Below are 27,403 nucleotides of genomic sequence, written 5' to 3'. Positions count from 1 at the left end.
CATTGGCTATTCTTTTGGTAGGAAAAGACCTGGAGAATTCTGAAATTGCTATTTTCTGGCATGGCATTGTCAGCAATGTTGAACAACTTGGGGTAAAGGCCAATAATAATTCCATGTTCCAATGAAAACAAAAAAAGACATTTTTGTTCCATAGAGAACAGGGTACCCCTAAAATATTCAGACAACGTAAAGAAAAAGTATCTGCTGGTCCAGAGCACTGTCTCTGACATGAATCAGAATTTCTTTAAGTCACTCTTTCCATGGAGGACAAAATCATTTGCCCCATGAATGAATAAAGCATCTCTTCACTCGTCACGGGTCAGGACGTGACTAAAGGTTGGACCTCCCTGGCACTCTCAGGACCTAAGCGGAGTTTGCCAGATCAGGAAAGCCAACAGCTTCGCTCCAGGTTTCCAGCCCTGGCCGCTGATATCTACTCCTGGCCTTCGCCATGGCTGTGCTCCCCACCATACTGACCCCACTGCCACCATCCCCAGCCAGGGCTGTGCTCCTTGCTGCTGGACTTGCTGCTACCATCCAGGACTTTGCTCCGGACCCAAGCCGATGCCTGTTCCCAGCCAGGCGCTCTAATCCAGCAATATCTGTGGTCCTGCCAGATCTCGAATGTTACCAAGCCAGAGAGTACTGGATTTCAGAGGTTCAACCTGTACTGTGAGTGTGCACTTGCATGCACTCATAGGTGTATATAATAGCTGCTAGTAAACAATGTTGCATCACTAAGCTATATTTGAAAACGTGGAAACAACTGTAGAGCACATAGACAAAATTTACTAGGGAAATTACTCCTAGTATCATATAATAATCCTTTCATGTTATGGAATTAAAGTAGTGAATTCAAAGTTCATTTATTTAGATAGCCTTGGCTGAAATTTTCAAAAGAGATACTTAAGATAACACAACATACTTATGCAGCTAACAGGGCCAGCTCTAGGCACCAGCAAATAAAGCACGTGCTTGGGGTGGCACATTTCCAGGGGTGACATTTGCAGGTAAGCAGCTGCCCCCAGCAATGCCCGGCCTTGCCCCGCCAATTTTAAAGGGCTGCAGGAGCTCGGCTCTGGCTGTGTCCCCCCAGGAGCTGTCTGCGGAGCGCGGTACGGCCAGGCTCTGCCCCGCCCCGCCGGCTCCAGTCCTGCCGTGGCCCCAGCCCCCTTCGCCGGTGAGAGACCGCTCCCTGCTAGCCACCTGGCTCACTGCGCCCCACACCCTGATCCTCTGCATCCTGGTTCCCCTGCTCTCCCTGTTCCCTGTGACTCTCTGGCTCCGTGCTGCCATTGCACCCTGCACCCCCGAATCCCTGCATCCCTATGGCTCTGTGCTGCCCATTCCCTGTGCTGCCCCTGCACCCTGGACCCCACGCTCCTCTGGCTCTGTGTCCCGCAGCCCCTTTTCCCTGCGCCCCTCTGGGTCTGTGCCCACATTCCCCACACTGCCCCTGGACCCCATCCCTCTGCCCCTCCCATTCCCTGTGTCCCATTCTCCGTGCCTCCCCTGCACCCTGCACCCCCCAATATCTGTGACCCTCTGGCTCTGTGCCTCCCATTCCCCATGGTGAACCCTGCTTCCCCTGTTCCCCATGCCTCTCTGGCTCTGCGCTGTCTCTGCACCCTGTTCCCCCTGTGCGTCGGTAGTGAGGCGTGCTTGTCCATAGGGAGGGGCTGGACAGGGCAGGGAAAAGGCTGTTGTGACCCAGCAGTGAGTGAAAGGGGAGGGGGAGTTTATTTGAAGTGCCTTTGCCTTTATGGAAAAGAAATAATTAAAATTATATTTACTATTTATAGGGCTAAAATGCCGGGACAAAAACAAAACACTGCAAAGTGCAAACATGTGTAAAAGCCAACAAAAAAGGGGGGGGGGGGAGTTTTGCTTGGGGAGGCAAAAACCTAGAGCCGGCCCTGGCAGTTAAATAGGCACTGTGATTTTTCCGATGTGCTGACACTTTCCCCTCCCAGTCACATGTAGTGTGGAGAAGTGGGTACTGAGCATTCAAAAATCCAATTACATATTTCAGTGCCTTTCTGTGGATTTAGTTCTTAAAGTTTATGCATACACCCCTGAAAGTTTTGACTTGTGTTTTTCATGTGGGCAGGAGGATAGTAAAGCAAATAGTACTTGGTTTCAAGAAAAGTGAAACAGTAAGGTACTTTCATTCCATACACGTATGTAGCTGTGCAAGCTAACAAAGTCATTTTTTAACTATTTTGCATCTAGTGTAGTAGTGTCATCTGTTTACATTCCTTTGTAATCAGTGGAACCTGTAGACTAGATGTGACATGTTCAGTAACACAGCAGGTGAGTGCTGCTGGGATCATTCATCAACAGTTAATATTTTTTAATAAATAAACACAGTGCTCTTGAAAGGTACCATAGTGATAGCCCCGATGAATGATGCCCTGTGTTCTCAGAACAGTAAGCAGGGGCAGTGACCATGCACGTTTCTCTACACTGGCCCATCAGTGTGATTCAGCCCAGAACTGGAGGGACTAATCTGAGGTGAGGGGGATATTTTAATTCCACACTTATTCAATCATGGTGAGGCTGCTGAGCAGGCCCGTTGCAGTGATGTTTTTGGGCTGGTGGGTGACCATCTGTTGATCACTGATGCCTCGACATAACTGAACAGTTGTAAGATTGTAATGGCTTTCAGTCACTGGCAACTTCAGCAGCATTCAGACCCACTGACCTAGAGCTGAAAGGCTCTCTTTGCTAGTTCTAGTCCTCTTTGCTATTCTGTTCCCCCACATGCTTCCAAGTGCTTTAACACGTTACAGCTGTGCTCTCTGCTATACAATAGTTAAGGGGGCTGCCAGCATTTTCCAGTATTAACTCATATTTTTAAGTGTAATAGCAACTCAGCTGTAAAAATTTGCTCCAGGCTGAAACCTTGTCAGGAAGATCTCAGACCAAGAGTGACTTTATATGAACAACATTTGGAACATACAAGCAATTACATCATTTTTAGTTAGTACAGGTGTATAAAATAAGCAGCTAGCCTGCACAGAATCAGGCCCAGAGTCTTTTTTGGGTTTGAATACAGAAAGGATAGAGAGTCAAAGTTCAGACTAAATGTTGAAGCTGAGTCTAGATTTAATTGTGGGTTTAAATAATTTCACGTTTGCACCTTGTCAGAACTAGGTTATGCCATCAACTCATTTTTTACACTTAGCCATATGCATGGAGCGGTGAAACCCAGCAGAACTGTTTGTGACAGGAACTACTAGCTGAATATCACTGTAATTTAATAGAGGAAATTGCATTCCCTTCCTTGTGGAACTGATCCTAAAGACACCCAGAATGCTGTTTCCGATGTATGGGAAATATGTGTTGGTCACATGGAAGAAGATCCTTCTATAATTTTTAGGACCTTTGCAGTTCAAAAAACTCCAGAGGATATAAAAAAGAAAGGCAGCTGTAGAAGAAATCTAGTCCTATTCCACAATATGCATAACATAAATAGAACAATGGAAGCCAAGCATAACATCCTGTCATACACCCAATATTAATGTAAGGCTGGCCAGAAAACAACAATTCTGTTTGGCAAAACATTTGGAGGTTTCAAAATTTGCTTTTGTTCTGAGACCTTTCAGAAAGTCTTATGAAATGGAAGCTTCGAGTTGCCCAGATTCAGCAGAGGGACTTGAACCTGAGTCTTTCATGTGTTAGGCTGTGGCCTAACCACCAACCTATTATGAGTCTCTTCATCACCAGAAAAAACTTACTGGCTAACCTAGAGAGGAGGCTTTAATCTAGGTTCGAGGGGTACTGGTGACCAAAGCCCACAGGTAAGTCTTAAGTATGGAGACCTGGGAGATGGGTCAGAAATTGAGGGGACATGGGATATAATAGCAGGCATCTTAGATATCTTTATACTAATGTGAGAAGTATGGGGAATAATCAAGAAGAGATTTAAGTGCTAGTGAATAAATACAACTATGACATGGTTGGCAGCACAGAGACGTTGTGGGATAATGTGCATGACTGAAATATTGGTATAGAAGGGTACAACATTCTTAGGAAAGACAGGCAGAGAAAAAGGGAGGAAATGTTGCATTATGTTGTAAGCATGTATGCACTTGGATTGAGATGGACATAGGAGACAGACTTGTTGAAAGTCTCTGGGTAAGGATAAAAGGGGTAAAAACAAGGGTGATGTCATGATAGGGGTTTACTACAGACCTCCTAATCAGTTAGAAGACATCTATTGGGGAAAATAACACATCATAGGAAAGATAGAAAGTATGGCAAGCGGCCGCTTGGCTTAACCAGAAGACCTTGAATGAAAAAATCAAAAAGAAGTTCTACAAAAAGTGGAAATTAGATCAAATTTCAGTGGATGAATACAAACACATAACATAAGTATGGAGGGGCAAAAATAGAAAGGCACAACATGATCTCACATTAGCTAGAAACATAAAGGATAACAAGAAAACAAAATTATCTACACAAATTGGAGAAATGGTCTGAGGTAAATGGGATGAAATTCATCAAGGACAAATGCAAAGTACTCAACTTAAGAAGGAACATTCATTTTCACACATACAAAAAGGAAGGTAGATTCCTAGGAAGGAGTACTCAGAAGGGGATCTAGTGGTCACAGTGGACCACAAGCTAAATATGAGTCAACAGTGTGACCCTGTTGAAAAAAAGCAAAAAAATAAGCCTAGACATGAGAAGTAATTATTTCCCTCTACTGTGCTGATTAGACCTCAGTTGGAGGTACATGTCCAGTTGTGGGCATCACAATTCAGAAAAGATGTGGAGAAATTGGAGAAGGTCCAGAGAAGAGCAACAAAAAGGATTAAAGGTCTAGAGCAGGGTTTCCCAACCTATGGGTTGGGACCCAAATATGTGTTGCCATTACATTTCAAAAGGGTTGCCAAGTGTCTCCCCAGGTGGCTCTGACCTCCCTCCTCCTCCCGTTTTTGAATTGTCTTATCACCAGGTTTTCCTGAATTGTCAAAATGGGTCTGCAAAAGGTTGGGGACTGCTGGTCTAGAACATTTGACCTATAAGGAAAGATTGAAAACACTGGGGCTATGTCTACACACGTGGCTTCTTGCGCCATAAATATGCAAATGAGGCTAACCGTGGAATATTGCCGAGCCTCATTTGCATACCTAATGAGCCGCCATTTTTGCCGAAGAGGCTCTTGTGCCAGAAGGAGCTATCCACTCTGCCCCTTCTTGTGCAAGAAAAAACCTCTTGTGCAATGCCATTCTTCCTGAAAAGTAATTGGCATAACAGCCTTGCGGAAGAGGGTTTTTCTTGCGCAAGAAGGGGCAGTGTAGGCAGCTTCTTCTGGTGCAAGAGCCTCTTCTGCAAAAATGGCGGCTCATTAGGTATGCAAATGAGGCTCGGAGATATTCCACGCTTAGCCTTATTTGCATATTTTTGGTGCAAGAAGCCGCAAGTATAGACATAGCCTGGGTTTACTTAGTCTGGAAAAGAGAAGTCTGAGAGGGTACATGATAACATTCAAGAAACTTAAAGGTTGTTCAGTGAGGAGAGAGAAAAAATACTCTCCTTAAACTTTGATGATACAACAAGAAGCAATGGGCTTAAATTGCAGGAAGGGAGGTTTAGGGTGGACATCAGGAAGAAACTTCCTAAGTATCAGGGTGGTTAAGCAATGGAATTTCTATCACGGAAGTTTTTATAAAAGCAGGTTAGATAAACCTCTTTCAGGGATGGTTCAGATGGGCTGTGTCTAAACTACATTCCTCTTTCATAAGAGAAATGTAAAGGAGGCTGATTGAAAATTCAAATGAAGCTTGGATTTACAAATCTCATGCTTCATTTGCATAATCATGTGAGAGCGTTTTTTCAAAAAAGAATCCACTGTCTAGACGGAGTTCTTTGGGGAGAGGGAAAGACCCTTTTTTGAAAGAACCTGTACACCTTACTTTTTCAGGAGTACGGTTTCTTTTTCAAAAATGCACTCTCACGCAATTATGCAAATGGAGCACGAGATTTGTAAATCTGCGCTTCATCTGAATTTTCGATCAGCTTCATTTACATTCCTTTTTCAAAAGAGGAATGTAGTTTAGAGTGCCCATGATGTTTGGTCCTGCCATAAGTGTGGGGATTGGACTTGATAACCTCTTGAGGTTCCTTCCAGTTCTTTGAGTCTATGACTCTATGATAATTGTCATCAAAATCGATTTGGTTTTGTGAATGTTTTGATGATCTAGAATTTTTCAATAGAAAGTTTCACCAAAATTTTTTTGTCCAGTCTACCTATCAGATTTTCTTCCATAATTACCTTTGGACTAAATCTTCCCTATTCTATAAGTGTTACATAAACGAGAGTCAGAGAGAAGGATGTGCTGTGATTGGTTAAAAGCACAGGCCTGGGGTTCAGCAGTTTCTGGTCTGATACCAAGATCCATGCATCTTGCAGCATTGTACACATTCTGCCTTTGTGACATTTTTCTTGTCTTCACTGTGGCTAGACATGTTGTGACCATCTTTGTGCACCTGTCTGGGTCAAGAAAGGAGAAGGGAATGGAATTGCTAGTGTAAAAACAGTTCTTTGTTGCAGATTAGCATGAAGAGGTATTGTTTCAGCGAAAACTGCTTGGAAGCAGAAGGGGGTAAAGGTACAGAATAGAAAATCCAGTGCTGCAGACTTCTCCCATTGGGTTTAAAATCCAGTGCGTTCACTGAATGAATGCATTCTCATGAGTATGGTTTTGGTTTATTAGCCCATGTTTTGCTTTGCATATAAGGCCTGCAGTCCTCTGGTTAAATTTTGACATATTGGATGTCATAAACATCTTTCAGTTTGCTCCAAAATCTCCATCTCTGTGCCAGTTTTATTTACCACTGTGCCAGCCTCTCCTGGATTTATAGAAGTGCTGCCTATTCCCTCATTAGTGAACTTCCTCCTAATTAGTGCCTGGGGCCCTGGTCTACAGCCCCTAAAGCCCCTGAGTTCCTGATCAGCCCTTCCTGGGGAAGTGGGGAGGTAGGTGGCTTGAATGCTGCCATTCCTTCCCCACTCTCCCCTCATTGCAGCCATCTTACTACGAGTGACAGGAACCTCTGGCTCCCCACTGCCCTCCCCACAGCTCCCCTTGGTCAGGAATCACAGCCAGTAGGAGCTATGGGCGGGGGGGGGGGGCAGTACCTGCCAACAACCATGGTTCAGCGCAGCTGGTGCTGAGCTGTCTGTACTCTCCCAAATGGGAGTTGCCCCAGGTCAGTGCCTTGCACCCCAACCTCCCTAAAGCCCCTCCTGCACCCTAGATCCCTCCCAGATCCTGCACCCCAGCCCCGAGCCCCAACCCAGAGCCTGCTCCAATATCCTAGCTCCCTTCTATACCCCCCTGCACCCTAATTCCTGCCCAGACTCTGCATCCTCATCCCAACCCCCTGCCCTCAGCCCCCTCCTGCACTCCAAAACCATTGGCCCCAACCTGGAGTCGCTACCTCAGGCTCCTTATTCCCAGTCCCGACCCTGAGCCCGCACTGCCAGTCAGAGCCCTCACCCGATCCCCCCCACCCACCCTCCTGCCTCAACCAGAAACTGCCTCCTGTACACTGAATTTTTTTATCCCACCTTGGAGCCTGTGGGGCCTGTGGCGGGTTTACGGGTGCGAGCGTCTCGCGCCCCCCCCCTTTTGGCTCCGCACAGAGCTGAGGGCGGTGGGGCTCCGCGGACCCACTGCCTTCGTATGCCCTCCTCATCCCTGTCCCCAGGGTTTGTCGGCAGGGTCTGCTGGGGGTGCGATCACCTCTCGGCCCTTGAGGGCAGAGAGGGTTCGGCGAACCCCGAGTCCGGGCCCTCTTCTCCCGCCTGGGATAGGGGGTGGGTTCTGGCGTAGGCGGGAAAACGGGAGGAGGTTCTGGTCCTTGGGTGGTTCCTCCTATGGTCCCGTACACCCAGGTCCTCGCTCTCGAGGATTGCAGGGAGGATGGGGGAGTGGGGGACCCGGGCCCTCCCTCACCACCGGGTCCCAGCCCGAGGCCCTAAGTGGAGCTTGGCGTCTACACGTCGCCCTCCACGGTGGACGGGGCAGCAGCCCTCAACGCATCTGCCCACGGGCGCCAAAAGGGCCCTGCCTCGGGCTCCTTCCACTCCCTGCTGGCCCGCCCCGGAGACGGGGCAGGTCGGGGTTCACTCACCACGCCGGAGTCTCCGGGTCCGTCCCAGTGCGAGCCGCCAGTTGCCGACGCCGTCCTTCCTGGTCGCCCGGGGGGCCGGGAACTTGGTGCCCCTGGAAGCCAGGGCCGCCACCTCCTTGTTCCTACCCCCCCCTCTTGCAGCCCGGCCGCCACCTTTATTGGCGCCGGGGAGTGACGTCCGGGCGCTCCGCCCCGTCCGCGCGGCGCCACCGCCCCCGCGCTCGCCCCAGCGTGAGCCCGTGCCCTGTTTGGGGGCGCAAGCCGGGGCGGGCGGGCTGGCTGCTTCGGCTCAGTCCGCGCTCTCCCCCGCTTCCGGCGGGGTGCCCCGGTTTGGGCTTCCCGCTGCCCTGGCTCCGGGGCCGCGGCGCCGGTCGGCGCGCCGCTTGCGGCGTGTGGTTTTTCCGGCGTGAGGGGGAGTCCCGGCCCCTTCTCTAGTGCGGACCCCGCCGGGTCCGTCACAGGGCCCATAAGACATCATAGCCTGGGCATGCAAAAGAGTTAATCTGGCTCATCCCTCCACTCAGCCTAAATCCGCTCCCCTCCCCCCCCCAATCATTTACAATATTCTTCTTGGGCATTCATGGCCTAATTCAGTTCTCTGCAGGCCAGTCTGGGAAGCATACCCAGGCCTACTGGTGGGGAGGGCTAAGGGGTCCACTGTCCCAGGGTCCAGCAATTCAAAAGGTCCTGGGGCTCCTGACTGCCTCCACTAGGGTTGCCAGGTGTCCAGTATTTACTCGGACAGTCTGGTATTTTCACCTCCTGTCCGGTAAAAAAAATTGCAGAGAAAACCAGACACCTAAAATGTCCGGTATTTTCTGTATTTTTCCCTGGCCAGGAGGCGAAAATGCCGGGCACCTGGCAACCCTACAAACACTCAGCACCCGGCCTTCCCTGCTCTCAACCTCCCCACCTCCCCCCACCGGCTCCCAACCTCCTGACCCCAGCCCCCATGCTTACCTGGTTCCCCAAGGCTGATGGCACAAAATGGTTGCTGGCCAAAAGACCAAGGGGAAGCAATGTTTTCCCCTGGGTCTTAGTGCTCAACCTCTCTCCGGTTCTTATCCCTGCACTCACTCTTAAAGGGGACGTGCTGTTTTATTTTAATTTTTTTTTGCTCAACAAGTTTGGTCTCCCCCCTCTTTTTTTCCCTTCAACAGAATTTTTTTTCCATTTTTTTGGGGGGGGAGGGTGTGTGTGGTATTTTTGTTTCAACCATCTGGCAACCCTAGCCTCCACTACTGTGGCAGTGGCAGTGGCTGTAGCCAGTCCCTTTAAATCACCACCAGAGACCCAGGGGGTGAACTCCAGTCATCACTCCCAGCCTTGCCACTTCTATTTGAGGCCTCCTCTTCTGGGAGCACAGAGCCACTCCCCTCACCCCCAACCCCCACCCATCCCGACACACACACATATACACACACCTGGCCCAGCGGCCTGGCAGTTCTGAAGCTCAGATCTGACTGCGATCAGAATCTGAATTCACCCATTTTCAGGATTAAAATAGGAGAAGGCATAAGGTACAGGGACTGTAGGACATGGATCCAGATCTGATTTTGAACATTCCCAAATGTGGGGTGTTTTGAATCTAAAGTTGCAGTGTGGTCTCACCTCTAGTTTTCCACTAGTCTGACAAGCTTGAAAACCTCAACAAATTAGCAGTTTGTAACCAAATAGCATAAACTGTTGGATATTTACTATAAAATGATCCTTTGGTAATCCTCCTGGGGCTTCCTAGCGGAAATGGTCACACACAAAGATATGGAGAATTAATCTCTCTCATCTGCTACTAGACACTAGACTACAGTTGAAAGGAAAATAATCCCAAACCAGAGGGATGGTTCCAAAAATATGGGAGGTGGTTGTTATGGAAAAAATAACACATCAATTATATACGCCACAAAACAGACAGAGGATAAATAGAATTCGACATTTGGTTACCATTTATTCAAGTCAGACAAAACACAGGCATCTGCACAAAAACCCTAGAGCATCTTTCCAGTTTTTTTTGAATATTAACATTTGATAGACATGCCTGGTTTGATAAATATGAGTAGAGTTGATAGTTTCACTCAGTTTAATGCATACACCAGAAACAGCACATCCTCAATAATGTGAAGAGGCTCACTTTGTAATATGATAATACCCTGTTAATAGGAAGATGTGATGTTTCTATTACTGCATAATGTTTTCTCTAAGCAAAAATATAAATAACTCATAATGTTTATTGGTTTGGCTCTGTTATTATGGCAATAATTTGTAAACATGTTAGAACTTCTTGAATAAACAGGTAAGGGTATGTGCGTGTATGTGTATCCCTCAATAAAATAAACAGTAAACTAAGCAAATGCTCACTATACATTTTAATAACTTTCCAGCCAGTAATAATGTTTCTAACCCAACGTCCATCTCACAACACCAGGAAAAAGCTGACAACATTAGCATAGCTCATTACTCCAGAAATCTAGCACTAACTAGCCATCCTGGCTCACCTTTTTAAATATGCATCATCCAACTACTGTTAAGTCACTTATTGTTCAAAGTGGATGCATTTCAGTGGGCCAATAAAATACTGCAGTGCCTTTTGATATTGCAAATTGCTTAAATACAGTCAGTTTTGTTAATTTAATAGAAGAGTATTTAGCTTTCTTCTAGTGATTTTTCTATGACATCACAGATAGAAATGTATACAGGCAGTCCCCGGGTTACGTACAAGATAGGGACTATAGGTTTGTTCTTAAGTTGAATTTGTATGTAAGTCGGAACTGGCTCCAGATTCAGCCGCTGCTGAAACTGATCAGAGGCTGACTACAGGAAGCCCTAGGCAGAGTTGCTCTGCCCCCGGCTTCCTGGAATCAGCCGCTGATCAGTTTCAACAGCGGCTGAATCTGGACTCCTGGGACAGAACAGCTGGGGCACTGCCGGGTAGGTCCCCGCAGGACCCACCTGGCAGCACCCCAGCTGCTCTACCCCAGGCGTCCCGCAACAAAAGCCTGGTCTGCTGGGGTGGAGGGGCGCACTAGCTGCGCCCCCTCCCCCCCAGCAGACCAGGGAGACCTGAGCAAAGCCGCGGAGGCGCAGTGGTCCCGCCGCCTCTGCGGCTTTGCTCCAGTCTCCCTGCTGTGCTGGGGGGGGGAGTGCCCCCCCAGCACAGCAGGGAGACCCGAGCAAAGCCGCATAGGCGGTGGGGTCCCCCGCCTCTGCGGCTTTGCTCCTGTCTCCCTGCTGTGCTGGGGGGCAGTCCCCCCCAGCACAGCAGGGAGACCTGAGCAAAGCCGCACAGGCGGCAGGACCCCACTGCCCGTGCGGCTTTGCTCCTTTGCCCCGGAGCAAAGCCGCACAGGCGGCGGGAGACAGGAACAAAGCCGCAGAGGCAGGGAGACAGGAGCAAAGCTGCAGAGGCAGGGGACCCCGCCGCCTGTGCGGCTTCGCTCGGGTCTCCCTGCTGTGCTGGGGAGTCCCCCCCAGCACACCAGGGAGACCCAGAGCAGCTTTTCTCGCCCCGGAGGACGCGGTGGCGGGACCGCTGCGCTCTGGGCGGTCCCGCCACCCGCGAGCTCCGGGGCGAGAAAAGCCCCATTCGTAAGTGCGGATCCGACATAAGTTGGATCCGCGTAAGTCGGGGACTGCCTGTATATTAGTCAGTCTGTAAATGATAAATTAACAAAAAGATCTCAGACAAATATATTCACTTTTATATGAAAGATGTGTCCATAGGCCATGGACCCTGTATTTTGAATAAAGCTCAGAGGAATTCTGGTTCATAATTCAGTAGAATTACGCTAGGTTTGAGGCATAATAGCAAAAATCATAATGTGCCCTCATGGAATGGGTGGTTAAATGATAGTGCTAACAACTTGTTTTAGCCTCTGTTTTCATGTTTATTCTCCATATAACATGTGGTCTGACAGGATATACTCCTTTATCTCTGAAGCCAGCTTTTCTCCAGACTTTATGAATGACATTATTCTATAATAATTTACTGTGTATTCCAATAACTGCTGTATAGTAAATTTATTTGCCAATACCCATATCCAATTTCTTGTACTCTTATTTGCTAGATGTTGCAGGATTTACTGTGTGTGCATAACCCATCTTTGGGGGGGACTAAGGTACAAATACCTCTTTCATATTTGTTCTTCAAACTCAAAAACTGTGCACAGTCATATATTCTTTGATTCCAAGTCCAGACAGGACCATTTTGATCATCTTATCTGATTGTTTAACACGGGCATAGAATTTAGCCAATTACACACACACACACTGAGGATATATCTACACAGCAGCATTATTTCAGAATAATTGATGTTATTCCGAAATAACATAATGCATATCTACACTACAAACCTTTATTTCGAAATAATGTTGAACTGGGGGACTTCTTATTCCGATTCCTGTAACCCTCATTTTACGATGAGTAAGGGAAGTCAAAGGAAAAGTGTTCTTCCTTCAACTTCCTACTATGTAGAGAGCACCAAAAGCTGAGTTAAGCTGTTTCGACTTCAGCTAAGCAATTGATTTAGTTGCATAGATTATTCCGACTTTAGCCCTGCTGCGTACTCCCTGAGAGAGAATAAAAGAGAGCAATACATTAACAAAGAGAATATATTGTTTAAAAATTGTGAATAAAAGTAAGTTCTTACTGCTTTGGTATCAGAAGTAACACTGAGAACCTCAGTGGGCGCTCTGTATTTTTCTGAATCTGCCAAGGGTTCATTATTATTTAACTATAGTCTCTGTTTCTAGTAATGCTAATCCAATATTCGCAGTATTGCCTAACAGGCTCCTTGTCAAAAATATCTTGCCAATTTTAAAAGGGCACTATATTGCCAGATGTTTTAGGCATTGAAAGTGCATTTTAAATGGTTGTGCCAATGGTTCTTTGAGTGCTCATCTGATGATTCGTTCCTCATAATTTTAATTTCTCTGAGAAAGCTGAGAGACTTGAAAGAGTCATTATCTATCTTCTCAATGGATACGTAGTGAGTGCTGTCAAAGAAAGAGATAAAGGGTGAATTAGCTTCTTAGCTGAGGGGATATATAATATTCGAAACAATTAATGAACTGTCCAATCAACTTTTGATATGTCCACTTAAAAATAGATTTTCCCGATAATGTTAGCTGAGACTGTAGGAGCCATGAGCTGCTCCTGGGTATCTTGCTAGCATACCTGTAACATTGTACTTGATCTCACGGTCTGCTGCATATTTTTTAACTGAATGACATGTGTTTGTGATGAGGTATTGGTCTATTGGACAGACAGAAAGTGTGCTGTGATATAAAAAAATGTTCATGACATACCATGGTCTGAATTTTTACTATATAGGCTCTGTGTGTTGAATACATGGAGTATACATGTGTCCTAAGTACAGAGAGAGTAGTGTTACGATACACGTGAGAACACTGTTTACGCATTGGTAGGTGTCTAATACTGTGGTATTTCTGGTGGCTATTAGTTTAGAGTGATTCTAATGCAAGGAATACCTAGACTAGAATTATCTGGAAAACCAAAGGTGTCACATATGACTTCAAAGCTTTAGACTTTCCAAATCCCCTTTCAGACCATCACCGGGAAGTAGAATTGTTTGTCAATCTGCTATCAGGAGTGCTTGCTCCTTTGACAAAATCAGACAGCTAATTCTTTGTCCTTTTCCATTATTTGAAGGACATAAATGCTTTTCCTTGTTTGATTTTGTTATCAAACAAAAAACATTTTAGTTCCACCCACCAATCTTCCCAGCCCACAGGAGGTTGATTTCCATGATAAGTTGAAGTATGCAGTTTTATCTGAAGTACTTTAATAGCAGTTGTGATTGGGTTCCCAGGCAAGTCTGTGAAGAAAAATCCATAAATCTCACTGAATTACCAATCATGGTTTAAAGATGTTGAAATTGCCTTTAAAAATTGCTAAGTAAGTCTTTCAGTGTGTGACACATAGGACAAGTATAACAGTGATAGTCTACTCCATACTCATGTTGGAAATTCCCTGCAGAAACTGTCCAAATCTAATCCGCAGAGACAACAATGCAAATCTAAGTAACTGGCAGGCACCAGCAACTATATTAGGCAAAGACGGGGATAAAAACTTTATCATTAATTCACTTGTGGGTTTACTTTGAAGTTAGACTTGTTGGCCTTCAATAGACTTACAGTGTATTAGGGTGTTTTTCTGTATAGTTTACAAACTGAATAAATTCAGACATCCAAAGAAGTTAAGATGGAAAAAATATGTTCTTTTTAGCCTTGCCACTAGCCAAGTGGGGCCCATGAGAGGACACATACTATACATTGTGAGTAAACTAAATTACCTTTCATGCGAATGGCAACAACTGACATGAGATATTGCTTCCTTCTAAGCTAAATAAGTTAGATACAAATGGATTTGACATTGTGCTTTATGAAATGCATTATGGTTTGGAGACCTGATGTTGCCTTAACAACCAGATAGTATTTCCTTAATTAAGGATAATTTTTCCCTATAAGATCAGAAGAGGATTCTGCAAACTCTGGTGAATTAATGGACTGGCAAATGCATATAATTCTCTGCTCTAGGTAACTGTCAGCTTCAGGCTCTTTAACTTATCACTCTCTGATAAATTATGATCAGAAAACTACAGATCCTTGTGTTTTCCCCACCCCTATTTTGAGTATGCTGGACCAGTGTTTCTCAACCAGAAACTCAAGAGAAGTCGGGGGATACATCAACACAACTGAAATTTGGAGAAAACTGAATTTTCATTTTAAGTTTTACAGCGTTTTATTATTTTTGTACTTTTTACACCAGGGGCAGGCAATAATTTTTTGCCAGGGCCACTTCAGAAATTTTTTAAATGGCCGTGGGCCACACTGGAAGGGGGTGGGGCCAGGGTACTTCCCTGCTTCCCCACCCACAGACTATGATTGGTCTGGCGGTATAGGTGTGTCTTTGCTCCCCTCCTCTCCGATGTTCTCCCCAGGTGCCAGTGCCCCTGGAGGTGGGAGGAGAGTTTGTGCACTTCCCCTTCTGCCCCCAGGCCAATCAGGACTTGGGGGCATAGGAGCGTGCAAAGTTTCCTCCCACCCTGACAGGAGCGTGTTGTGCTTCTAAGCACTGCGTGCTCCTCACAGGGTTGGTGTAGGTTGGAGGAAACTTTGCATGTTCCACCGGCCCCAGGCCAATCAGGGATCGGGGGTAAGGGAGCGCGCAAAGTCTCCTCAAGCCCTGCTGCACGCTCCTGGCAGGTAGGATTGCCAGATGGTCTCCCAAAAAAATACCGAACACACAGGCTAAAAATTTGTTGAGCAAAAAATCGCAGCCCCACCTCCCAGCCACTCCCCCCCGCCAGGCTTCCGTCCAGCACCCAGCTGGGAAAACAGAAAATACCGGACATTGCACATGTCTGGTATTTTCTGATTTTTTTTTACTGGACAGAGGGGCAAAAACCGGACTGTCCAGTAGAATACCAGACACCTGGCAACCCTACTGGCAGGGCTGAGGAAACTTTGTGTGCTTCCCCCCATCTCCAGACCCTAATTGGCCTGGAGGTGGGGGAGCGGCAGGGCCTCCGCTGGCCAGATCAACGTGTATAGCGGGCTGCATATGGCCCACAAAGGCTCTTTTGCCCACCCCTGTTTTACACCCCAAAATTTCATCGCTCACCTGGCTACGATTAAGTTGTTTAAAAATGTGTGTTGCAATGGTAGAAAACAAATTTGTGTGTCTGAAAACTGTAAATAATGGGGGTACTTATAACTTTTTTTTTGAAGGGGTACTTTATTTAAAAAAAAGGTTGAGAAACACTATGCTGGACATTGGAAGCTTTGAGATGATAATGTTTATATTTCTAGTCATCAGAAGATTAAACAAAAAATAAATATCTACAAGTATATTTCTTTTTGTGGGATACATATTTTCCCCTTTATTTTGTAGTTTTAATAATTTATTCACAATAACTGTGTTTTGCTCACTGAAAAGAAATGTTTTCTACTTGACTTTTCCACTGCATGTCTGGCACTTTTATTTACAATACTGAATCACAAAACTTTCCTTGCTGCAGTCCGTCCTTGATTGCCAGGCTCCTGAATTTATTCACTGGAATAGTGATCAGTCTGCCACCTCAATAATCAAACCAAGTTCCTCCAACTATGCCTTTTGCAACAGAAGTATTAGAAAGGTGAGCTAGGCTTTTGCTGTCCTTGGGAACCTCCCAGATTAATTGCTGCTACTACTGTTGGGAGTCTGTTCTTTCAGTGTACCAGACAGTGCTTTAATTGATCAGCCACACACATATGCTGTGAGAACGCACATGTGCATTTTTGCATGTCCTATCATAGTCAGGAGCTGAAATCATCCATCACTGATGTCTCTGAGGAAACAGGCTGTCTCCAGGGCAAAGGAGAAAACTGCTTGCAAAGATGCCTAGGATCATTTTTTTCTCTGTTAAAGTCAGTTCAAGCTTTAGTGTTTTGACACATAAAAATTACCTGATTCTGGCTCTTGACCATAATTGCATATTTTCATGAATTTTTATTATAACTAAATAGCATATTTGAAATTCAGGGACACATGTACTAAGATACCAAATCCAGGAGCAGGCCTAAAATCCCAGGCTACGGGAAGCAGAGTACTGGGCCAAAATGCAGTTTCCTGGGGCATGGTACTACCCCACTCTTGCGTTGAATCTCATATGAACTGTTGAAAAAGTTTATCTTACACCCAAAAGGTTTTCTAAGGGTCAATTCTCTGACACTTGTTAGAATAATAAGAAAATGGATTACAATTAGAACTATAAGTAGAACACGGTGAAGGAAAAGAATATCATTTTAAAATTTGAGGAGAAGATGAAGATCTTATGAAGAAAATATTCATGATGGAGATTTGTAGAAATACTGATTTTAAGAGAGATCTTGCAACCAAAGGCTATGTCTACACTATGCGCTTATTTTGAAATAAACTATTTCAGAGTAATAACTCCCAGAACAGCTATTTCAAAATTACGTGTCCACACTACAAATGCCCATTGAAATATCGCAGATCTATATAGAAGTATCCCATACACACTGATTTGAGGCTGAATCGCATTTAAGGCCCCCTAGAAGCACTTCAAGCAAGGGCATCAGGAAAGCAGTCGCTTCCTAGAGCTGCTGCCTGATGCTATCTGAGGCTCATGCTCAATGGGACTCCCTTCTACAGCCGTGTCTCAGGCTCTTCATCTTTATCTGCCTCCTTGAGGGACAGTGAAGCCTTTTCACTGCCTGCTCTGGTTGCCCTTATGGACACCACAGTGTTCCAGCCATGGAGCCAGACCTGCTGCAATGTACTTGCTAGCACTTAGGCCTCTAGTCTGCAGGCTGCCCACGTGACACTGCAGGAACAGGACCTACAGCTCACTGCAGGGCACCTCCTCACCTCTTTTCACATGCTGCTCGTGCAACACAGCCCCTCCCACTTTCCCCTGCACACCACACACTGTCTCCTGGAGCAGTGGGACAACCAACAGTAGCTCCAGAACTTCTGCATGCGGAAGGACACCTTCCTGGATCTGTGCGAGTGGCTTGCCCCTGTCCTCAAGCAATGGGACACCCACATGAGACCCACCACCCTCCTCCAGAAACGAGTCGCCCTCACACTTTGGAAGCTTGCCACACCGGACAGCTATCGCTCTGTGGAGAATCAGTTCAGCATGGCGAGATAGACCATTGGGGCCATGCTTATGCAAGTATGACTCTCTTACTGTTCTCCCAGGAGGGTGCTGAACTGCTGGAATGGGGCTCCCTTGGGACACTGCCTCTCTGAAGGTTTTGCAGTCCTACCTTCTCAAAGCCCTGATGGAGCTGCTGAATTTGGGGGTTGCTCCTGCTGTGGAAGGGACTTAGGCTCGGGGAATTCCTGAGGGCTCTGGCAACCCTGTGATTCTCTGTTTGTATCCTCTTACAGGTGATGAGAGCCATCAACACCATCCTGCTGTGTAGGGTCGTCATCATGGCTGGCTTTGCTGCCATGGGCCTTAACTGTCCAGGGGGTATTGATGGCACCCTCATCCCTGCCAGGGCCCCCGATAACCAGACCTCCAAGTATATCAACCGAATGGAGTAGTTTTTAGTAGTCCTGCAGGCCCTCATGGATCACAGAGGCCAGTTCACCAACATCCACGTCAGGTGGTCGGGGAAGGCATCTTTAGAAATTCCAGTCTGTTCCAGAAGATGCACACTGGCACATTTTTCCCTGACTGCACCATTAGGGTCAGGGGCCGTGGACATGACGAGGTGTATCATGCAGGATGCAGCCTACCTCTTTCTCCCCTGGCTAATGAAGCCCTACACTGGATACCTGGACCCCCCACCAGGGAATGTTTCTATGTCAGGCTCAGCAGGGCCTGCATTGTGGTGGAGGGTGCCTTTGGGCATTTGTCGGGAGGTTCCTGCCTGGACCTTGGAGAGCGGAATGTTCCCCAGGTGGTGTCGGCCTTCTGTGTCCTGCACAGCCTGTGTGAGAACAAGGGGGAAAGGTTCTTGCCAGGCTGGGGGGCAGAGGCTTGCAAGGACCTTTGAGCAGTCATGCAACATAGCCATCCAGCAAGCCCATCAGGGGGCTGTATGCATCAAGAGGCCATGAGGGAGAGTTTCAGACAAAGACACCTGTGACACTCTCTCCTGGGCCTCCCCACATAGGGCCTATGTATTGCCCCTCTGTGCTTTTCCTATCTTTTCCCTTGGCCTCCCTTCACACCTTTCCTTTTCCCTCCCCTCCCGCACAGAAACAATAAACCACAGTTTTGTTTTGAAAGAATAAACTGGTTTTTTTTTAATTTGGGGGTCAATATAACTGGGAAGGGACTGGTGAAAGAACCAGAGAGTGGGGAAGAGAGGGCTCAATTCTTTACCTTTCATGCGCACCTGCTCCTGGGTGCGCACGTGGCTCTCCTGGCCCAGGCTGTCGGCCTTAGATATTAGCATCCCTGTGCCTGGTGTGGTGTGGTTAGTCTCCTCTCCCCAGACCTCAGTAGGATCCAGGATCTCTGCACCAGACCAGGATGGTGCTCTCCTCTTCTGCCCCGAGCAGGGGCTTCGGAGCGGGCTGCCCGCTTGTTAGCAGCCCTGTGGGGCTCAGTGGGAGCACTGGGTTCAGCCATTGCTGCACACAAAGGTGGTGCTGCGTGGCATAGGGCTGGCAGGGCCTTCCTTCTTCCACAAGACCTTTCTCCTATGGCTGCAGCTTTAAAGCCTGCAGAGGAAGGGGAACTATAGAGTTCTGGTAGGTGTGGACAGAGTGGCCACCAGGACAGCTTTGAGAAGCCCTGGAGGTCAATTATCCCAAATTAACCACAGCTTCCCCATCTACCCACACCCTATTTTGAAATAACTATTTTGAAATGGATGTTATTCCTTGTAAAATGAAGGTTTATTATTCCGGAATAAGAAGCCCATTATTTTGAAATCATTTCATGAGTTATTTCAATATAAAGATGTTAAGTAGACATGCCCAAAGTGAATAGTGACACTATTGCAGTTAATTTGAATGAATTCTTCTGTTGTCATTTCATCTCAGCTAACGTTAAAGGCAGTAGAGAAAATAAGAAGCACAAATAAGAAGGATTTGAAACTTACACACTAACAAGCCCATTGATGTATACAAGAATTCATAGTAGGACATCACAGTTATTCTTTGGAACATTATTTTTGCTACATTTCTCTAGTGACTTAATGCACATGAATATGGTCTGGTATGTAACATAAAGCACGTGTGTGTATCCTACCTGCTGTAGTATCTTACAAAAGGGACCATTTGAACCAGAGCCCTGTTGATCATTGTGTCTAAGCGATTCATACATACATATCCAGGAATTGGTAAGATTTTCAAATAAGACATATGCAAAGAAAAAAAATGTTGTGAAGGAAAAAAAATGTTGTGCAGCTGAAAATATGGAAGACCTCACCTCTGGTCTCAGCCTTACAAAGGATTCCCAAGCATGAAAACTATACGTGAGGCAATCTCTTGAGAACCAGTGGCAATGGCTTTTAGAATTTATCAGCTTTTTTATCCTTAATGCTGACTTCCCCTGTATAGATTTGGGTCAAAAATATTTTGATGAAGAAAAGGGACAAACGTCTCACATAAATGTTCATGAAAAAATGTCCTGCTTTTTACTGGTTTTACTAGTGGGTCTGCATACAGTTTTACAGTGTATACAAACACACTTCAAGGAAAATCCACACTGTCCCAGTCGTTCTTCCAGGGTTCGATTTAGCGATATACTGAAGACCCGCTAATTCAAACTCAAAGGGTGCCCATGTCAGCACTGGTACTCCTGCTCCTCACGAGGAATAAGGGAAGCTGATGTGAGTGTTTGCTCCTGTCAGCATCCTGCTGTGTGGACGGTGATTTAAGATACTTTGACTCCAACTATGTAATTTACATAGTTGAAGTTGCGTATCTTAAGTTGACCTTCCCATTTAGTGTAGACCAGGCCTCAGAGTATACTGATTCATATTGAGAGATTGCTGGAAATATCTGAAATTATTTACCCTTGCTCAGTTATTCTTATGGCCAATCCTGTGCTCAACCAAATATGCGTGCCCTGTTCATCCTTACTAAGGAACATGAGGAATGCGATACATTCAGCCATTGGCAGAGAAAGAGGGAGCAAAGCACTCCATTCTTGAGACACCTCATCTAGCCCACACAGGGAGTCCAGTTTTGCATTTGGTAGCACTGGAGAGAGCCACAAGCAGCCTTGGACAAAGCCATGAGTATACTGACGTGGGATCTTTGATTGCTGAGAGAGCAAACGCTGATGAAAATTACAGAGCAGCTCTATCTAACAATTCTGTTTGGCATTCTCTCTCTTTTGTGTAGGGTCTTATTCTTGCCTCCTCTTATCTCCTGTTTGTTATTGATCTTTTTGGTGCCATGCAGTGCCAGTGGTGCATTTAAAACCTGTGTACATGTATTTTTCAAAATAGGTGTTGCTCCCATAATGATTGTCAACAACTAGTCTTGCTTAATCAGCTGGAAAATGTCACAAACAAGAGTTCTTAAGGGAGTCTGAAAAACCCAAATTAATTGCCACTGTAGGTTAAATGTATCAGATACCAAAGGTTTTAAAAGCCAGGGGAAAATGGGGACATATGTGTGGTGTCTCTGAGTCAGATTGTTCCATACAGGATATGGAAAATGTAAATGACAGGCATTTTGCCATGTACAGAAGCATTCACCATAGACAGAACATATGTGTGTGTTAGAAGCAATGAAGCCAAAAATGACATTTAATTATAACTGGCATAGTATACCCTCACTAGTCATATATATATATATTTTTTTTTCTTGGTTATCAATAGGAACACATTGTACGTCTCATGACACATAGATTAGTCTCTTTGTAAGATTAGTATTAAGCAGTCGCCAAATTCATTCATTTGAAAAACACTGAAGACTTTTTTTTAAAATGTTGAGGTGGAAATGATGTGTATTTGCAGGGTGCTGTGATAACACCAACAATGGACCACACCATGTCAATGCAGCCAGCAAGCATGATGGGCCCTCTGACCCAACAGATGAATCACCTTTCTTTGGGCACAACAGGAACGGTAAGTTTTGAGAATATGTTACGTCGTTTCTATTTTACAAAATGTGTTATTAATGTCTGAGTTCTCAAGGTCATTTCCTCTCATTTGAGTGTCCAATATTTCATTCTTTTTCTTTTAATATTTCCATGGCTCCTTTTTTGGCTTATTAATTTTTAACAGTTACATAGAAGATCTATTATATCCTTTATGTGAATTTTTCATAATATTTCACATCATGGCACTCCAGGCCTGTTTAACTCATAGGGAAAAAATTAACCATCTTTAACATAGTATAGTAGTTCATTCTATGAGTCTTGCTGTCATTTCTCTGGTGTATGGTGTATTTGTTTCTTCCTTATACTGTTATTTTACATACTTTATTGTGTCATCTATCCTTCCAGATCTGGTTCAAGTGAATTCCAACCTCAGTGGGTTTTTTCCCCTATTTTTGTTGATATATCAGACTTCATTCATCTTTCAGGATGCCTGAATATGCTGGTTCCTCAGTCTTTGCCATCTGTTTTATATGTTTCAGCCAATAAACAAAGCAAATAAAGATATGGTCTCAGTGGTTTTCTCACTATTATTATTTTCATTGGGCACAGGAACCTAAGGGAGGCGATTGTGGCTAGTAAGAATTTCTGTAAAGAAGTGAAGCTTGAGAAGATTCTTTAGTTTATTTAGACCAGCCTTTATGATTCCCTTGGGTGTGAACCATGGCAACTCCAGCCAAGCTAAGAAAAAGAATGCTACTCTGATTATCTCAGTTGAACCACATTTTGTGAACAATCTAAGATGTGAACTAAAAATTTCTGCTGTGCTCATATTTTTAAATTCCTCCTTTAAAAGTTTGCAACAAGGGGCTACAGTCGCAGGATATCTTTCAACCAGCTTGTTTTCAACAAACCAGCCAAAAAGTCATAAACAGTTCTGCTTCGTGTCGGAAGCAATCCGTCTCAATTTAATCTTAAGAGATTCCAATATGGAAAAAAAATTATTTAGAAGTCTTCTAGACATTTACTTCCTTAGACGAGCCATTTTCTGACCAGCGTAAAATACCTTTCAGCCAAAAAGCTGCCCTGGATGTGCCCAAATAAAGAATTTGCTCTAAACCTGATTGCAAGCCGCTGGTGCACGAAGGACTGTATGTTTCCAAAATGCTGGTGTTCAGCCCCTTCTGCAGCCAGCTCCACACAAGGGGGGAAGATTGCCCATAGTGTGGATTTGGCTGCGGTTGGGGTTGCAACCCTGCATTTTGGAAACATACAGTCCTCACCCAGAAGAGAACAGCAACCCTGGAGTGACTAGCATCCCCTGTGTACTACAGAAAGTATCTTTTCACTGAGTCCAAGTAGTGTAAAGGCTTGTAGGCATTGGCTCTTTGGGTGCTTAGGGGTTCAAGCACTCATGGGCTACGTCTACACTGGCCCCTTTTCCGGAAGGGGCATGTTAATTTCAGCCATCATAGTAGGGAAATGCGTGGGGGATTTAAATATCCCCCGCGGCATTTAAATAAAAATGTCCGCCGCTTTTTTCCGGCTTTTAGAAAAGCCGGAAAAGAGCGTCTACACTGGCCCTGATCCTCCGGAAAAAGCGCCCTTTTCCAGAGGATCTTATTCCTCCTTCAAAGTAGGAATAAGATCCTCCGGAAAAGGGCGCTTTTTCCGGAGGATCGGGGCCAGTGTAGATGCTCTTTTCCGGCTTTTAGAAAAGCCGGAAAAGAGCGTCTACACTGGCCCCGATCCTCCGGAAAAAGCGCCCTTTTCCGGAGGATCTTATTCCTCCTTCAAAGTATTCCTTATTCCTCCTTCTAAAAGCCGGAAAAAAGCGGCGGACATTTTTATTTAAATGCCGCGGGGGATATTTAAATCCCCCGCACATTTCCCTACTACGATGGCTGAAATTAACATGCCCCTTCCGGAAAAGGGGCCAATGTAGACGAGCCCATGGAGAACAAACAGGATGTTCTGAACTCACAGGGCTAGCTGGGGCTGCTACTCAGGTGGCCTTGGGGCTGGCTACCAACCAGCTCGTTTCACGAGTCATAAGGGATCGGTTGGCAAAGGCTTCCCCAACTGACAGATCCACGTGTAGACTGCCGCGCTGTGTCAGATCAGCTGATCGTCGGCACAGCGTGGCGGTCATGTTTATTTTAATGAAGCGGGGATCATTTAAATCCCCACTTCTTTGACTATGCCGAATAAATTAATTTACATGGCTCTATTGACGGAGCCATGTAGTCTAGACACACCCTAGCAGTGAACAACAGCAAGTTTTATTGGCTCAGGAAAGATCCTCCATATTCTTGAGTGCCATCTATTACCATCTTAGGGTATGTCTACACTACCCCGCTAGTTCGAACTAGGAGGGTAATGTAGGCATACCGCACTTGCAAATGAAGCCCGGGATTTGAATTTCCCGGGCTTCATTTGCATAAGCGGGGAGCCGCCATTTTTAAAACCCCACTGGTTCGAACCCCGTGCAGCACGGCTACACGGGGCTCGAACAAGGTAGTTCGGACTAAGCTTCCTATTCCGAACTACCGGTACACCTAGGAAGCCTAGTCCGAACTACCTAGTTCGAGCCCCATGTAGCCGCGCTGCACGGGGTTCGAACCAGCGGGGTTTTAAAAATGGCGGCTCCCCGCTTATGCAAATGAAGCCCGGGAAATTCAAATCCCAGGCTTCATTTGCAAGTGCGGTATGCCTACATTACCCTGCTAATTCGAACTAGGAGGGTAGTGTAGACATACCCATATGTAGTAATGATCAACTATTTACATATATTTAGCGCTCTCTCTTATACAGAGTACTCCTGCAACAAAACGTATTGCATGTAAAGCCACTGAGGTGGCAGGCCAGGAGAGTGACTGGAAATCTCTATTTACTCAGATCCATTGGTTCCTGTATCCTTCTCCTGGAAAGTACAGCTACAGCAAATTGTCCAGCCCATAGGCTGGTGTAATTCTGGGAGGATGAGACTAATTACGGCAGCTCCAAAGAAGCTTTATATCATGACCTTGAGTTGTGAATGTAGATTCCCCCCTCGCCTCCCCTCACTTGCCATGCTCTGCACTTTATGCACATACAACCTCAATACTCATTGAAAATATAGTTTACAGCAACAGGGGTGCTGGCAGCATCTGCAGGCTCCAGGGCAAGGGGGGGCTGCGTACTTCTGGAAGGGGTGGAGAATCTGGCAGAAGAGGCAGTCAGCCCTCTGCGATACTTGGAGCATGTCATGGCAGCCCCCCAGACCAAAGAACTTCCTGGAGTGTGTAGCACAGCACTCTGGCAGCGATTTAAAGCTTCCGGGGCTCCAGCCACAGTAGCAGCAGCAGAGGCCTGGAGTCCTGGGCCCCTTTGAATCTCCTGAGGCAACTGCCTTCTTCCTTTCTTCCTTCCCTCCTCCAATCAGGAGGCCTGAATATAGTGACAAATGGGATGGTAGCACATCTCTGCCTGGAATCAGGAGTTTCACAGGAAATATGCCAGAGAACAGAATTCAGCTATCTCTTCACTCAAAAATAGCAGGAAACATTTGCATAGGTGTGCTGACTGTGCAAGTAAAGGAAACTTGAGTGTAAATAATATCACAATTGTGACAGAACCGAGACAACCCTAAAAATTCTGATTAAGGCTGACAATTCCTCCTCAGCGCCTGCTGTTACAATAAAAAGGAAGGCGCAAAGGCTTAACCTAAGGAGAGAGCCAGTTTTAACCCTGAATTTCGCTCTCCATTACCAGTTTATAATAAGTATGACATATATTCTAGTAAGCCTTGATTTCCTTATATGCATCCACAAGTAGCTTTTTTCTTCAAATGGTATTTTACTGATATAGCGCAGGGAGTGCATCTGCTCTGTATGGAAACACTGAAAGAATAGCATACGTGAGCATTTAATAATATATGGATGCTGGAATTGTTCCATCATCATCCTGTCACTCAAAATGTTTCTAACACTGTCATTGATCTGATGTCTGTTTTGCAGTTCAATGCAAGTCGTGATTGATAGCTTGGGTGGAAAACAATATAAAAACCCTTTAGAAAAACAAAGCTGTGCAGCCTGATCACAGCTTTCAGTCCCTACTGCTGGGCTCCTTTTACATTGGCAGTGACACTTGCAGCCATCAGCGGCACACATCTGCTATTTGAATGGAAAAGAATATTTGCTGTCTATGTCCCCTCTAAATCTCATTCCTGAAGGAGGCTTTATCGTCGGTACCCTGTTGCTTTTATTTTCAATTTGCATTTAAGGTGATGCTTTGGTTCCACTTATATCCCACATTCTGAGGCAGATTCCCTCGCCCCTCATTGGCAGATGTGCTTTTCTGGACATTTTTTTTTCTCTTTTGAAATTACTTCAGTGTAGCCCTATTTTATTTCAAACTTTTTGGGTCCATGCCAAGGGGAGAGTGAGTGGAAGCCAGATTTTAGACTGAAACTGCTTGCTCAACTGTGCTTTTTAATTGTTCTTCACACTCACAACTGGGCCATGTTAGCTTTGGCTTGCTTATTTAAAAGAAAATAGGAGAAACTTGCAGCACAAGCTCTTGATTCTTCTTTATAAATTGTACTTTTTACATTGTTCTGGATACCTCTGTATAAAATAATCAGTTGTGTATAAAAATTATACTAGTTTATCTCAGGGCTCTGATGATATTGCAAACCATCCTAACTCTGCTTTCATGGTTTACAATGTCACCCGAAATCCCTTGATGGAATAATAGGCATGTTATTCTGGTACATCATTTCTTATCTCTTATTTTGTTAGCTATTTCTGTTGCCACTAGAGCTTGATGATATCTCTAGAGCCTCTCAATGGAACAAGCTTGTTACAAGTTTCTTATCTGTTATTTCCTTTGGATACTTATATGGTCACTGGAGGTTTACAATGTCACCAAAAGCTCTCAATAGAATAAACGGCTTGTTTGTTTTATTAATCTTCAGTTCTTCTCGCTCTTGCTTTGGCCATGCAAAGTATATGATGTCACCAAATTCCACTAATGTTCAGAACTTCATTCCAAAATGATCTTGTCTGTTATTTTAATCATACATCATGTGGATTTCTAGGAGCAACATTTCTTTACAGTCTTAATCTTGAATCTCCCTGTTTTTGTTTTACTCTCTCCGTTATTGGCTTGGAGAGTACAAAACTGGGCCAACAGCAAATGAAGTTAAAGTATGGTGCAAGCTGATACTAAGTAGATCACCCTTATCCTTTTTCTCAACCTAGGTCCTGGGCAAATGAAAAAGATTAGCTGCATATTGCAGTTTGGGGAAACAGATTCTTTCAAAGATAAATTAAACTCTTTGGCAAAGACTAGGATAATCTCTGTAAGTGTAACCATTCTGCTTCATTACATGAGTGTAATGTAAAATAACACACAGTATAGTCTCAGAAGGATAGCTATGTTAGTCTGTATCTTTAAAAACAGCGAGTAGTCCTGTGGCACCTTATGGTATATGGACACTAGGTGCGTTAATTCGAGCTAGGTAGGCAAATCAGGCAACGGGAGTTGCAAATGAAGCCCAGGATTTAAATATCCCAGGCTTTATTTTCATGTTCCCATCCGGCCACCATTTTTAAATCTCCCTTAGTTCGAACAAACTGCCTGCGGCTACACGCAGCAGTTTAAAGTTAATCCGAACTAAGGGGGATTTAAAAATGGCGGCCAGACGGGGACATGCAAATAAAGCCCGGGATATT

The 27,403-nt window shown here is 45.3% G+C and overlaps 1 protein-coding gene across 9 annotated transcripts in view; it reads left to right on the top strand.

The window, feature by feature from the left end:
- Window positions 1-27,403, top strand: part of RBMS3 (RNA binding motif single stranded interacting protein 3) — a 995,810-nt gene that overhangs the window by 932,639 nt on the left and 35,768 nt on the right. For 8 of the 9 annotated variants that reach the window (XM_075921980.1, XM_075921982.1, XM_075921984.1 and 5 more), the window contains one exon: window positions 21,604-21,714. The exons of the other annotated variant lie outside the window; for it this stretch is intronic. In XM_075921980.1, coding sequence (XP_075778095.1) covers window positions 21,604-21,714 — 111 coding nt within the window. The remainder of the gene's footprint in view (window positions 1-21,603; window positions 21,715-27,403) is intronic. 9 annotated transcript variants of the gene reach the window in all.

Source organism: Pelodiscus sinensis, chromosome 2 (assembly GCF_049634645.1).
Source record: "Pelodiscus sinensis isolate JC-2024 chromosome 2, ASM4963464v1, whole genome shotgun sequence".
Taxonomy (NCBI): Eukaryota; Metazoa; Chordata; order Testudines; family Trionychidae; genus Pelodiscus; species Pelodiscus sinensis.
The sequence above is the reverse complement of the archived record's forward strand: the minus strand, read 5'-3'. Positions and strand labels throughout refer to the sequence as shown.